We start from the raw sequence: 15,219 nt of genomic DNA on the forward strand, positions 1-15,219 counted from the left end.
GAATCAGAGAGAACACTGCTTTATTCTGTTCATCCCTCTGAGCCTCCAGAACCTCATTTGTAAGATGATGCTTATAAGAATAAACAATGTAAGTGATGTGGAAAATGTCTGTATACCTTAAAGACCTGTGGATACTGTGGATACTGCATACATGTATGCATTATATTAATACATGTATTAATATAATGAATAGTAAGAAGTACTACCATGTCAGCACTTCTTGCGGTGTTTTTTCTTTCGCTTGCAAACAGGTATCTAATTTTAATAAAATGATAGGAGCAATAGCTTTCTAAATAACAGAATTCCCTTCACTATTCATACATTTGCCTTCTAAATGTTTTTTGAAACAAGAAATATCCTATCATTGTTGCTGAGGCTTAATTGTGTCATATAAGCTTATCTACCTGTAAAGATAAATCCAGCATGATCTGCACTGAACTACAAGAAGCTCACAACTGGTGGGAGACAGGAGACACAGACACTCATTTCTGTAATGATTCAGGGTTGAAGGTGATAGACAGCAGAGGAGAGGAGCAGATAAAATGCCATACGAGTTCAGAGGGGAAAGAGATGCCCTGCAGCTCGGGGGATCAGGGAAGGCTTTGGGGAGGAGGAGGCATCTGAGCTGGCCTTGAAGCCTGGTAAGATTTGGGCATGCGAGGTGGTGTGTGCTCAGTTAACTGGAATGTTGGAGGAATCTGGCACCAGCTCTCCCAGTGGCCTGGGGGAGCACCCGAGGGCTGCGGACACCAGGACTGAGGGATCCTGGAGTGATGCCTGCATTCCGTCAACACTGAGAGCCTACCAGGTGCTCACTGCCCACTGGGATACAGCAGTGAACAGGACAGACAGCCCCGTGCTGAGGTGGATGGGTACTCAGAAGGGGTCACTTCCCTTCTCTCACCCCCAAGTCCTGACATTGGCTCACTCTTACTGGCCCAGTTAGGGTAACTTAGCCATTCTGAACCCATTGTCAAGGTCAGGGGAAGACATGAGCCGACAGGCCTAAGTCCATCAGAGCCTCCTGCTGGATCTGGGCCAGGTCAACTCCGTGGCTGAGAAAGGGGTAGAGAGGAATCCCCCAGGGAGAAGTCGGGTTCTGTTGGTGGGGGTGGGGAGCCGGATGCTGGAGGAAGCAACCAGTGTCCACCCTTGGGAAACCCTGGGTTGGACAAACACAAGTGGAGTTCAGGCTGTCCTTTCTTTCTCAGGTTTAAAAGGCTGACTGATGTGCAGAATAACTACCTGCTGATGTTTCTGTCTTCCACGCGATGGGTGGCCTTGAGGCTGGAGCTCATGACCAACCTGATGACCCTGGCCGTGGCCTTGTTCGTGGCCTTTGGCATTTCCTCTGCCCCCTACTCCTATAAAGCCATGGCTATCAGCCTCGTCCTGCAGGTGAGGCAACGACTCTTGGACAGTGGGGACTTGGATCTGTGGTCCGTGGGCAGACTCCAGGGGTCCATGGGACTTTGATTACTCCTTGGATTTTGCCATTTGTGATCTTATGAGCAATGTGCTTGGTCTCCTGAGTCTGCTGCTTTGCTGTTTCCTTGTCACCTCTGAATTGAATTCTGTCTTTAAAGATATTGAATGGAATCATAGAATATTGGGATTGAAGGGGAGCCTATAGGCAACAGAATCTTACCTTCTTATTGTGCAGATGGGGAAACTGAGGCCCAGAGAGGGGAAGGAGTTGTCCGAGCAGACCAAGTGTTAGAAGCAGAGCCAGAGCAAGAACGCTGACCTCTTGGGTGTCTGGGTGTCTTTTCACTTCACTGTTCATTCCTGATTCAGATGTCCAACTTTCCTGAGTTATCTGGGGAGGCTGTTCAAAAGCTGCGTGTCCCAGTCCCTCCCCTGGAGCAGGGCTGCTCAGACTTTGATGTGCGTAAGACTTGGAACAGAGTGCTTGTTCCCAGCCTGCAGGCTTATTCAGCCCGGGCGCCTGGGGGCCCATGGGAGGCCCACACTGTAGGGTCGTAGGACCCAGAGTCAGGTCCTGCTCGGGCAGGGTCTTGGAACCTAATCTTAACAACTGGTTCTCTGAGACTCTGATGTAGCAATCTGTGCACCTCATGGCCTAAGTTCCTGCACACCCGGCACTCTGGGGGCGTGGAGAGGGACTGGTCAGCATTCGTGTCCACAGAGTCCTGCGGAAGGGCTGTCCATGAAGGTCTGTGACACCAGAGGCTGGCTCAGCAGCTGCCTCAGGAGCCTGGCAGCTCAGTTCCAGGGCAGCCCCTCCCCCAGGGGGTGCTCATTAACTGTCCTCTCTGTGGTTGTGTGGCTTCCTCTCTGGCTTTAGGTCTCGTGTGCCCCAGTGCTAAGGCGTTCTTTGGGTGTGCAAAGGGGCTCCAGCTTGCTCCTTCTTGAGCCCCTGCAGCGGGCACACATTTGCACATACATACAGTCCTGTGCGTACACATCCATGCCTGTGTGTGCAGAATCTTCCATAGGCGCACAGGCGTGCAGACAGCTGTGCAGAGCTCACGCTCACAGCAGCTGACCAGGGCAGTTAACAGCGGGATTTATTAGGATCTTGCACTGAGCTGGCGCTGTGCTAGGTGCTCGCTGTGCTTTGTTCCATTGACTTCTCATCGCATTCCATGAGGCACCACAAAGTGGTTAAGAATGGGTGGTTTGGGCCGTGCAAGTTCACACCAGGCTCTGCCTATTATTCGCTGTGTGACTTTGGGGCAGCCTGTTACCCTCCTTGTGCCTGGGTTTCCTATTCTGTAAAAAGGAGATGATGAAGGTTCTGAAACCATGGACTTGTGAGGAGTGAGTGTAAACATGAGGGTTAAGGCACGGTAAACTCCTGCAATAGTGCTTGGCCCAGAATAAACGCTGGACCAATGTTAGCTATTGTTCCTGGCTTACAAGTAGGACACTAGAGCTTCAGAGTGAAGTAACTGCCCGTGTTCCCACAGCTGGTAAGAGACAGGTTTGTCCATAGTGGACGCACTCACTCTCTCTCTCCGTCCCTCTCCCTGACGCACACACACCCATGAGCACACACACCCACATCACGGGCACACGCACACATGCACAGGGCAGAGTTGCTCCCAAGCCTCCCAGAACTCTGAGATGCGCCAAACTGGTGTCCTGGGGGACTTGGAGTCAGGCTAGAAACCCCCCTGACTACTGCAGGACGTGGGCCAGGAGGGAAAGTTCAGGTCAAGGCTGTCCTGTGCTGGCACAGGGGCAGGTGGGCAGAGGCTCATCTCTCCCAGGGTGCACTGTGTGCACACAGGCTTCTGCTCAAAGGTCTCCCCAGCTTGTTGCACCCCAGGAAACTCATGAGGAACTCCACCTGGAGGCCTGGCTTTGCTTCAACATGGCCCTGGGTTCATTCTTTCTTCTCAATGTCTGGTGCTCTGTTCTCCTCTCTACCCTGGTAACAACCTCCCAGCCTCTCCATCTGCCCCCCAAGCCCTGATCGCCTTCCGATCCACCTTCTACTCTCTACCAGAGTGAATTTTGCTTTTTTTAAAAAAAATTGTTTTATTAAGGTCACTTTGGTTTATAACGTTGTGTAAATTTCAGGTGTACACTATTATATTCCAGCTTCTATATAGACTACATCCTGTTCACCACAAATAGTCTACTTTTTATCCATCATCACGCATATGTGCCCCTTTACTCCTTTCACCCCCCCCGCCCCATTCCCCTCTGGTAACCACTAATCTGTTCTCCTTATCTATGTGTTTCTTTGTTTATCTTCCCCGTATGACTGAAGTCATATAGTAATTGTCTATCTTCCTTTGATTTATTTCACTTAGCATAATACACTCAAGGTGCATCCATGTTGTCACAAATGGCATGATTTTGTTGTTTTTATGGCTGAGTAGTATTCCCTATATATATACTTCATCTTCATTATCTATTCATCCATTGATGGGCACTTGGGTCACTTCCAAGTCTTGGCTATTGTGAGTAACACTGCAATGAACATACAGGTCCGTATATGTTTTGGAATTAGTATTTTCATGTTCCTTGAATAAATATCCAGAAGTGGAATAGCTGGATCATATGGTATTCTTTTTAATTTTTTTGAGCAATCTCCATACTATTTTCCATAGTGGCTGCACCAGTTTGCATTCCCACCAGCAGTGTATGAGGGTTCCCTTTTCTCCACATCCTCTCCAACACATGTTATTTCTTGTCTTTTTAATAATAGCCATTCTGATGAGTGTGAGGTGATATCTCATTGTAGTTTTGGTTTGTATTTCCCTAACAATTAATGATGTTGAACATCTTTCATGTGCCTGTTGGCCATCTGTATATCTTCTTTGGAGAAATTTCTGTTCATTTCCTCTGCCCATTTTTTTTATTGGATTGTTTGTTTTTTTGTGTGTTGAGTTGTATGAGTTCTTTATATATTTTGGAAATTAACCCCTTATTGGATAAATGATTTGCAAATATATTCTCTCAGTTGGTGGGTTGTCTTTTCATTTTGTTGATGGTTTCCCTTGCTATGCAGTAGCTTGGTAGGTTATTTTTTCTTTTGTTTATTTTTGTTTCTTTTCTTTATTTTTTCTTTTTCTTGTTTATTTTTTCTTTTGTTTCCCTTGCCTGAGGAGACATGATATTCAAAAGTATACTGCTAAGACTGATGTCAAAGAGCATACTGCCTATGTTTTCTTCTAGGAGTTCTATGGTTTCAGGTCTTAGATTCAAGTCTTTAATCCACTTTGAGTTAATGTTTGTGTTTGATGTAAGATAATGGTCTACTTTCATTTTTCGCATGTGGCTGTCCAGTTTTCCTAACACCATTTATTGAAGACTTTTTTTCTCCATTGTATGTTCCTGGCTCCTTTGTTGAAAATTAGCTGTGTGTAGATACTAGGTTTTATTTTTGGGCCCTCAGTTCTATTCCATTGATCTGTGTCTGTTTTACTGCCAGTACCATGTGTTTTGATTACTATAGCTTTGTAGCATATTTTGAAATCAGGGAGTGTGATACTTCCAGCTCTCTTCTTTTTTTCTCAGGACTGCTTTGACTCTTCAGGGTCTTTTGTTGTTCCATATAAATTTTAGGATACTTGTTTCTATTTCCTTCAATAATGGTGTTGAGATTCTGATTGGGATTGCATTGAATCTGTAGATTGATTTAGCTATTATGGGTATATTAACTATGTTAATTCTTCCAATCCATGCAGAATATCTTTCCATTTCTTTATGTCTTCTTCACGTCTTTCAACAATGTCTTATATTTTTCAGTGTACAGGTCTTTCACCTCTTGGGTTAAATTGGTTTCCAGGTATTTTATTCTTTTCCTTCCTTTAAACCAGGTACTTGAATATATTTTTTTCATATTTTTTTAATTGATGTTTTAATAGTTTATAACATTGTGAAATTTTGGGTTGTACATTTTTCTTTGTCCATCACCATATATATGTCTCCCTTATATATGTCACCCCCAACCCCCAATGCCCCTGGTAACCACAATACAGTTTTCCCTGTGCATGTGTTTGTTTATATTCCACATATGAGTGAGATCATACAGTGTTTGTCTTTCTCTTTCTGGCTTATTTCACTTAACATAATACCCTCCAGGCCCATCCATGTTGTTGAAAATGGGAGAATTTTGTCTTTTTTTATGGCTGAGTAGTATTCCATTGCATATATATACCACATCTTCTTGATCCAGTCATCAGTCGAGGGACATTAAGGTTACTTCCACTTCTTGGCTGTAGTGAATGATGCTGCAATGAAATAGGGGTGCATAAGCCTCTTTCGATTGTTGATTTCAGGTTCGTTGGATAGATCCCAGTAATGGAATAGCTGGGTCATAGGACATCACTATTGTTAATTGTTTGAGGAATCTCCATACCGTTTTCCATAGAGGCTGCACCAGTTTGCATTCCCACCAGCTGTGTATGAGTGTTCCTATTTCTCCACATCCTCTCCAACATTTGTGGTTTTTTGTCTTGGTGATGATAGCCATTCTAACGGGCGTGAGGTGATATCTTAGTGTTGTTTTGATTTGCATTTCCCTGATGATTAGTGATGTTGAACATCTTTTCATGGGCCTATTGGCCATCTGTATATGTTCTTTGGAGAAGTGTCTGTTCATTTCCTCTGCCTATTTTTTGATTGGGTTGTTTGTTTTTTTGTTGTTCAGTTGTGTGAGTTCTTCATATATTATCGAGATTAACCTCTTGTCAGATATATGTTTTGCAAATATTTTCTCCCAGCTGGTGGGTTGTCTGTTGATCTTGATTCTGGTTTCATTTATCTTGTAGAAGCTCTTTAATCTGATAAAGTCCCACATGCTTATTTTTAATTTAGTTTCCCTAGTCTGGGTAGGCATGTCATCCAAAAGATTCCTTTATGACCAATGCCAAATAGTGTGTTGCCTATATTTTCTTCTATGAGTTTTATAGTTACAGGTCTCACGTTAAGGTCTTTGATCCATTTTGAGTTAATTTTTGTGAATGGCGATAGCATATGGTCCACTTTCATTCTTTTGCATGTGGCTGTCCAGTTTTCCCAACACCATTTGTTGAAGGGACTTTCCTTTCTCCATTGTATGTTCTTAGCTCCTTTGTCGAAAATTAGCTGTCCGTATATGTGTGGTTTTATTTCTGGGCTTTCAATTCTGCTCCATTGATCTGTGTATCTGTTTTTATACCAGTACCGTGCTGTTTTGATTGCTGTTGCTTTGTAGTATGTTTTGAAGTCAGGGATTGTGATGCCTCCAGCTTTGTTCTTTTTTCTTAGTGTTGCTTTATCTATTTGGGATCTTTTGTTGCCCCATATGAATTTAAGTATTCTTTTTCTATTTCCGTGAAGAATGTCATTGGGATTCTGATTGGGGCTGCATTGAATCTGTAGATCACTTTAGGTAATGTAGACATTTTAACTATGTTTGTTCTTCCAATCCATGTGCATGGGATGTCTTTCCATTTGTTTATGTCATCGTCGATTTCTTTCAATAATGTCTTGTAGTTTTCATTGTATAGGTCTTTCACGTCCTTGGTAAGATTTATTCCTAGATATTTTATTCTTTTTGATGCAATTGTAAATGGTATTATCTTTTTGAGCTCTCTTTCTGTTAGTTCGTTATTAGCACACAGAAATGCAACTGATTTTTGTAGATTGATTTTGTACCCTGCGACTTTGCTGTAGTTGTTGATTATTTCTAATAGTTTTCCAATGGATTCTTTAGGGTTTTCTATATATAAAGTCATGTCATCTGTAAATAGTGAGAGTTTCACTTCTTCGTTGCCTATTTGGATTCCTTTTATTCCTTTTTCTTGCCTAATTGCTGTGGCCAAAACCTCCACTACTATGTTGAATAGGAGTGATGAGAGTGGGCAGCCCTGCCTCGTTCCTTTTCTGAGAAGAATGGCTTTCAGTCTTTCCCCGTTGAGTATGGTGTTGGCTGTGGGTTTGTTGTAAATAGCCTTTATTATGTTGAGGTACTTTCCTTCTATACCCATTTTGTTGTGAGTTTTTATGATATATGGATGGTCTATCTTGTCAAATGCCTTCTCTGCGTCTATTGAGATGACCATGTGGTTTTTATTCTTTGTTTTGTTGATTGGTGTATCACGTTGATTGATTTGCGGATTTTGAACCATCCCTGTGTCCCTGGTATAAATCCCACTTGATCATGGTGTATGATCTTTTTAATGTATTGCTGTATCTGGTTTGCCAATATTTTGTTGAGGATTTTTGCATCTATGTTCATCAGCCATATTGACCTGTGATTTTTCTTCTTTGTATTGTCTTTGTCTGGCTTTGGTATCAGAGTGATGTTGGCCTCGTAGAATGATTTGTATAGGAAGTGTTCCATCTTCCTCTATTTTTTGGAATAGTTTGAGAAGGATGAGTATTAAATCTTCTTTGAATGTTTTGTAAAATTCACAGGAGAAGCCATCTGGTCCTGGACTTTTATTTTTGGGGAGGTTTTTGATTACTATTTCAATCTCTTTACTTGTGATTGGTCTATTCAGATTCTCCATTTCTTATTGGTTCAGTTTTGGGAGGTAGTATGAGTCTTAAGAATTTATCCATTTTTTCTAGATTGTCCAATTTGTTGCCATATAATTTCTCATGGTATTCTCTTATAATCCTTTGCATTTCCGTGGTATCCCTTGTAATTTCTCCTCTTTCATTTCTAATTTTATTTACTTGAGCCTTTTCTCTTTTTCCTTAGTAAGTCTGCCTAAGGTTTGTCAATTTTGTTTATCTTCTCAAAGAACCAACTGTTTGTTTCACTAATCCTTTCTACTGTTTTTTGGTCTCAATTTCATTTATTTCTGCTCTGATTTTTATTATTTCTCTCCTTTTGCTGACTTTGGGCTTTGTTTGTTCTTCTTTTTCTAGTTCTGTTAGGTGTAATTTAAGGTTGCTTATTTGGGCTTTTTCTTGTGTGTTAAGGTGGGCTTTTATCGGTATGAGTTTCCCTCTCAGGACCGCTTTTGCTGCATCCCATATGGTTTGGTATGGCATATTTTCATTTTCGTTTGTTTCCAGATAGTTTTTGATTTCTCTTTTAATTTCATCAATGATCCATTGGTTGTTCAGTCACATGTTGTTTAATCTCCACATTTTTGTCACTTTCCCAGTTTTTTTTTTTTTTTGTGGTTGATTTCCAGTTTCATAGCATTATGGTCTGAAAAGATGCTTGTTATGATTTCAATCTTCTTAAATTTATTGAGGCTTGCTTTGTTTGCCAACATATGGTCTATCCTTGAGAATGTTCCATGTGCACTTGAGAAGAATGTGTAGTCAGATGTTTTTGGATGGAGTGCTCTGTATATGTCTACTAGGTCCATCTCATCCAGTTTTTCATTTAAGTCCACTATTTCTTTATTGACTTTTTGTCTGGATGATCTATCCATTGATGTAAGTGGGGTATTAAGATCCCCTACCATTATTGTGTTGTTGTTAATGTCTCCTTTTAGATTTGTTAAGAGTTGCTTTATGTACTTTGGTGCTCCTATGTTGGGTGCATATATATTTATAAGTGATAAGTCTTCTTGGTGGAGTGTCCCTTTTATCATTATATATTTCCCTTCTTTGTCTCTCTTCACCTGTTTTATCTTGAAGCCTACTTTGTCTGATATGAGTATGGCAACACCTGCTTTCTTTTGTTTGCCATTCGCTTGGAGTATTGTCGTCCATCCTTTCACTCTGAGCCTGTTCTTGTCTTTAGAGCTGAGATGTGTTTCCTGGAGGCAGCATATTGTTGGGTCTTGCTTTTTAATCCATCCTGCCACTCTGTATCTTTTGATTGGAGAGTTCAATCCATTTACATTTAGGGTAATTATTGATATATGAGGGCTTAATGTTCCTGTTTTGTCACTTATTTTCCGGTTCTTTTGCACTTCCTTTGTTTCTTGTCCCATTTGTTTCAGACTGCCAATTCAGTTTGGTTGTTCTGTCTTATGACTCTTCTAGTTTTCTCTTTGTTTATCATATGTGATTTTGTTTTGATTATTTGTTTAGTGGTTACCTTGAGGTTTGTATAAAAAATCTTGTGTATGAGATAGTCCATTATCTGATGGCCTCTTATTTCCTTATACTAGGTCAATTCAATCACTTTCCTCTTCCCCTTCTAAGTCGTTCTTCTTATACCTTATTCTATCTTGTGTTGTGAGTGTGTGTTTACAGTGATGAGGTTATATTTATTTTTGGTGAGTTCCTTCCTTTGATCTTTGATTTTGGTATTTAAGTGGTTGCTAACCTATTCCGGTAAAGATCTACTATATTTCTGATTTTGTCTACCTAATTTTCTCCTTGCTCCAAGCTTTGTATTCCCTTTCTTTTCTTTTTTTCAGGCCTGAGGGCCTTCTTGTGTATTTCTTGTAGTGGGGGTCTCGTGGCCATGAACTCCCTTAGCTTTTGTTTATCTGGGAAAGTTACTATTTCTCCATCATATTTGAAGGAAATTTTTGCTGGATAGACTATTCTTGGCTGAAAGTTTTTGTCTTTCAGTATTTTGAAGGTATCATTCCAGTCTCTCCTAGCCTGTAAAGTTTCTGTTGAGAAATCCTCTGAGAGCCTGATAGGAATTCCTTTGTATGTTATTTTTTGTTTTTGTCTAGCTGCCGTTAATATTGTTTATTTGTCATTGACTTTGGCCAGCCTTACCACTACATGTCGTGGAGTGGGCCTTTGCCTGTTTATGTATTTAGGTGACCTGTTGGGTTCACTTACTGGTATTTCCTGCTCCTTCCCCAGATTTGGGAAGTTCTCAGCTATTATTTTCTTGAATAGGCTCTCTGTTCCTCTTTCCCTCTCTTCTCCCTCAGGAATACCTATAATTCTTATGTTACATTTCCTAATAGTGTCAGATATTTCTCGGAGACTTTCTTCATTTCCTTTTAGTCTTAGTTCTCTCTCCTCTTCCATCTGGAGCATATCTGTATTCCTATGCTCTATAATGCTAATTCTTTCCTCCATATTATCAGCTCTGTTCTTTAAAGATTCCAGATTCTCCTTTATCTCCTCCATTGTGTTCTTCATCTCCATCAGTACTGATTGGTTTGTCTTTATGGTTTCAATCTCTTGTGAAGAAACTCTTAATCTCATTGAATTGTTTGTCTGTGTTATCTCGTATTTCATTGAGTTTTTTTATGATAGCTATTTTGAAATCTCTGTCATTTAGGTTACAGATTTCTGTGTCTTCAGGGTTGGTTTCTGGGTGCTTGTCATTTTCCTTCTGGTCTGGTGATTTCATGTATCTTTGCATTGTGGTTTCTGTATTGGCTTTATTTTTCCTCATCCTCGAAATATCTGGATGCAATTTCCACTGCTGCCACCATGTGAGGGTTAAGGGCTGTGTAATCTGAGCCCCCTGTGCTCTGCCCCTGCTGTTCGCTGCAATCGGCTGGCCGCTTGGCCTGGTCTTTTTGGCTGAGCTGCTGTGTCCAGCATGCGAGGGGGGGGGCTCCCTCTTTTGCCTGCTGGGTCCATGGCGTGGGGGGCATCTCACTCGCCCCTCATTATCTGCTCTCCTGGGGTGCTCAGATGTTGATGGTAGCCCTGTAGCTGTTCTGAGTCCTCTGTTGGGAGTTTCCCACTGGCTGAGGGAGCTCAAAGAGCTACGGTTTCCCCGCAGAGGGCCACCCTTCCCCCCTTTCTGGGAGCTGTGTGAACTGGGATTGCACAGTGGGGAGGGAGAGGAGTTCTCCTTACCTCTCCCCACTTCCTCCAGGAGCCCAGCACGTTCCTCTCTCAGATGTGTGGCAGTGTAGATCTTTCTGATCTTGCTTTTCACTGTCTAGGAGTCCCCTGTTGGTCTGTGACTGTTCCTTTTGTTGTATCTTATCAGGGGAAGAGTTTACGGGAAAGGTCACTCTGCTGTGACGCTGATGTCACTTTTTTTGTTCGTTTTGATTGTAAATGTGATTGCATTCTTGATTTCTCTTTCTGTTAGTTCCTTGTTAGTGTATAGAAATGTGACTGATTTTGTTATATTGATTCTGTACCCTGCAACTTTACTGTATTCGTTAATTATTTCAAATAGTTTTATTGGTGGATTCTTTAGGATTTTCTATATATAGAATCATGTCATCCACGAAGAGTGACAGTTCTTCCTTTTCAATTTTGATAACTTTCATTTCTTTTTTCTTGCCTCATTGCTCTGGCTAGGACTTCCAATACTATGTTGAATAAGAGTGTGGGAGTGGGCATCCTTGTCTTGTTCCTATTCTTAGAGGAACAGCTTTCAGTTTTTTAATGTTCAGTATGATGTTCGCTGTGGGTTTGTCACATATGGGCCTTTATTATGTTGATGTACTTTCCTTCTATACCCATTTTGTTGGAACTTTATTAAATCACAAATTGATGTTTATCTTATCAAATGCTTTCTGATGTTTATCTTGTCAAATGCTTTCTCTCCATCTGTCAAAATGATCACTTGATTTTTATTCTTTATTTTGTTAAAGTGGTTTATCATATTGATTGATTTGTGGATGTTGAACCATCCCTGTGTCCCTGGAATAAATCTCACTTGATGGTGGTGTGTGATCCTTTTAATGTATTGTTGTATTCAATTTGCTAATATTTTGTTGAGGTTTTTTGCATCTATGTTCATAAGTGATATTTGCCTGTAATTCTCCTTTTTAATTTTGTCCTTGTCTGGTTTTGGTATCAGGGTAATGCTGGCCTTGTAAAATGATTGTCCTGTCATCTTCAATTTTTCAGAAGAATTTGAGAAGGATAGGTATTATATCTTCTTTGAGTGTTTGGTAGAATTCACCAGAAAAGTCATCGGGTCCTGGACTTTTGTTTTTCTGCAGGTTTTTGATTACTGTTTCAATGTCTTTGCTTGTGATTGGTCTATTCAGATTCTTTATTTCTTCTTGATTCAGTTTTGGGAAGTTGTATGATTCTAAGAATTTATCCATTTCTGCTAGGTTATCCATTTTGTTGGTATATAGTTTTTCATAGTATTCTTTTATAATCCTTTGTATTTCTGTGGTATCCATTGTAATTTCTCCTCTTTCATTGCTGATTTTATTTATTTGAGCTTTCTCTCTTCTTTTCCTAGTGAGTCTAACTATGGGTTTGTCAATTTTGTTTATCTTTTCAAAGAACCAGCTCTTTGTTTCATTGATCCTTTCTCTTGTGTTTTTAGTCTCTATTTCATTTATTTCTGGTCTGATTTTTATTATTTCCCTCTATCTACTGACTTTTGGCTTTGTTTGTTCTCCTTTTCCTAGTTATTTTAGGAGTATTGTTAGATTTAGATTGTTTGAGATTTTTCTTGTTTGTTGAGGTAAGCCTGTTTCACTAAAACATCTCCCTAAGTACCACTTTTAGTGCATCCTTTAGGTTTTGGTATGTTGCTTTTTCATTTTCGTTTGTCTCCAGATATTTCTCCTTTGATTTCTTCATTGATTCAATAGTTGTTCAGCAGCATGTTGTTTAGTCTCCACATATTTTTGACGTTTCCAGCTTTTTCTTGTAGTTCATTTCTGGTTTTATACTGTTGTGGTTGGAAAATAAGCTTGATCAATTTCAGTCTTCTTAAATTTATTGAGGCTTGCTTTGTTTCCCAACATGTGGTCTATCTTTTGATAACGTTCCATGTGCACTTGGCAAGAATGTGTATTCTGCTGCTTTTGGATGGAATGTTCTATATATATCTGTTAAGTCCCTCTGGACTAGTGTTTCATTTAAGGCCACTCTTTCCTTGGTGACTTTCTGTTTGGATGATCTATCCATTGATGTAGGTGGGGCATTAAAGTCCCCTACTATTATTGTGTTGCCATCAATTTCTCTTTTTATGTCTGTTAATTATTGCTTTACACACTGTGGTGCTCTTGTGTTAGGTGCATATATATTAATAAGTATTTTTCTTCTTAGTGGAATGTCCATTTTATTATTATATGATGTCCATCTTTGTCTCTTCTTACCTTTTTTCCTTGAAGTCTGTTTTGTCTGATATAAATATGGCTACAGCCACTTTATTTTGGTTGCCATTTGCTTAGTATCTTTCATCCCTTCACTCTGAGCCTATGTTTGTCTTTAGATCCAAGACGTGTCTCCTGGAGACAGCATATTGTTGAGTCTTCTTTTTAATCCATCCAGCCACTCTGTGTCTTTTGATTGGTGAATTCACTCCATTTACATTTAGAGTGATTATTGAAACATGAGGCCTTAGTACTGCCATTTTATCTTTTGTATTCTTGTTGTTCTGTATTTCCATTGTTTCTCTTTCCTTGTATTTTGGTCTGCCATTTCAGTTTGGTAGTGTTCTGTGATGTTTTCCCCACTTTTCTCTTTATTTATGGTTTGTGACTGCTCTGACTTTTTGTTTTGTGGTTACTGTGAGGTTTGCATGAAAGATCTGATAGATGAGAGAGTCCTTTTTCTGGTAGCCTCTTATCTCCATTAGCCTATGCAGATTCCATCCTTTTCCTCTTCCCCTTCTATGTTTTTTTTTTGACACTAATCTTTTTCATGTTGTGAGTTTGTGACCAAATTGAAGTGGTTATAGTCATTTTTGAAACTTTCTTTTCCTTTATCCTTTATTTTATAATTAAGTGTTTACTAACCTATTCTGATATAGAGCTGCAATTTTCAGATTATTTCTGTCTATTTATCTTCTTGTTCTAAGCTTTGTAAAACTTTGCCTTTTTGTTTCAGCTGGGAGGACTCTGATCAACCTTTCTTGTAAAGCTGGTCTAGTGGCAATGAACTCCCTCAGCTTTTGTGTATCTGGGAAAACTTTTATTTCACCTTCATATCTGAAGGGTAATTTTGCTAGATAGAGTATTTTGGACTCATAGTTTTTGCCTTCAGTATTTTGAATATATCATTCCGCTTTCTCCCAGCCTGTAGGGTTCTCTTGAGAAGTTTGCTGAAAGCCTGATGGGGGTTCCTTTGTAAGGTATTTTCTTCTGTCTGGCTGCCCTTAGTATTCTTTCTTTGTCCTTGACTTTTGACAGTTTTAATATAACGTGACTTGAGAAGGTCTTTTTGCATTGAGATAATTAGGAGTTCTATTAGCTTCATGTACTTATACATCCAGTTCCTTCCCCAGGTTTGGGAAGTTCTCAGCTATTATGTCTTTGAATAAGCTGTCTGCTCCTCTCTCTCTCTCTTCTCCTACTAGGATATCTATTATCATTATGTTACTTTTCCTCATAGAGTTGGATATTTCTTGTAGAATTTGTTCATTTTTAAAGAATCTTAGTTCTCTTTCTTCTTCCACCTGAATCATTTCTAGATTTCTATCTTTGAGCTCACTAATTCTCTCTTCCACCTGGTATGCTCTATCTTTAATGCTTTCTATTTTATTTTTCATCTCATTAATTGTATTCTTCACCTCTAGAATTTGTTTGGTTTTTTTTTTTAGAGTTTCAGTCTCTTTGGTGAAGTACTCCTTGTGTTCATTAATTTTACTCCTCAGCTCATTGAAATGTATTTCTGAATTTTCTTGTAACTTCTTGAGTTTCTTCATGGCAACCATTTTGAATTCTCTGTCAGTTAGATTGTAATCTTCTGAGACTTAAATTTATTTTCTGGTAAGTTGACATTTTCTTTCTGTTGTTCAGTGTTACTGTAGGTTTTCATGGTATTTGATGAGTTGATCCTCTGCTGGCACATTTGTGATACCAACCACCTTTCTTATTTGGGTAAGGCTTTGGTTACATTGGTTCTGAGCTGCTTCTGGTTGTATTTGAGAGCCTGCACTTTCCAGCCTGCATTGCTTCTGCTAGAGGCGACATCAGTGCCCTCCTTGTGCTG

At 40.0% G+C, this 15,219-nt stretch overlaps 1 protein-coding gene across 3 annotated transcripts in view; it reads left to right on the plus strand.

Annotated features, from left to right (window-relative positions):
- The window catches only part of ABCC11 (ATP binding cassette subfamily C member 11), a 70,878-nt gene that overhangs the window by 44,023 nt on the left and 11,636 nt on the right, over window positions 1-15,219 (plus strand). For all 3 annotated transcript variants that reach the window (XM_058527762.1, XM_058527761.1, XM_058527760.1), the window contains one exon: window positions 1,212-1,398. In XM_058527762.1, coding sequence (XP_058383745.1) covers window positions 1,212-1,398 — 187 coding nt within the window. The remainder of the gene's footprint in view (window positions 1-1,211; window positions 1,399-15,219) is intronic.

Source organism: Diceros bicornis, chromosome 32, assembly GCF_020826845.1.
Source record: "Diceros bicornis minor isolate mBicDic1 chromosome 32, mDicBic1.mat.cur, whole genome shotgun sequence".
NCBI lineage: Eukaryota > Metazoa > Chordata > Mammalia > Perissodactyla > Rhinocerotidae > Diceros > Diceros bicornis.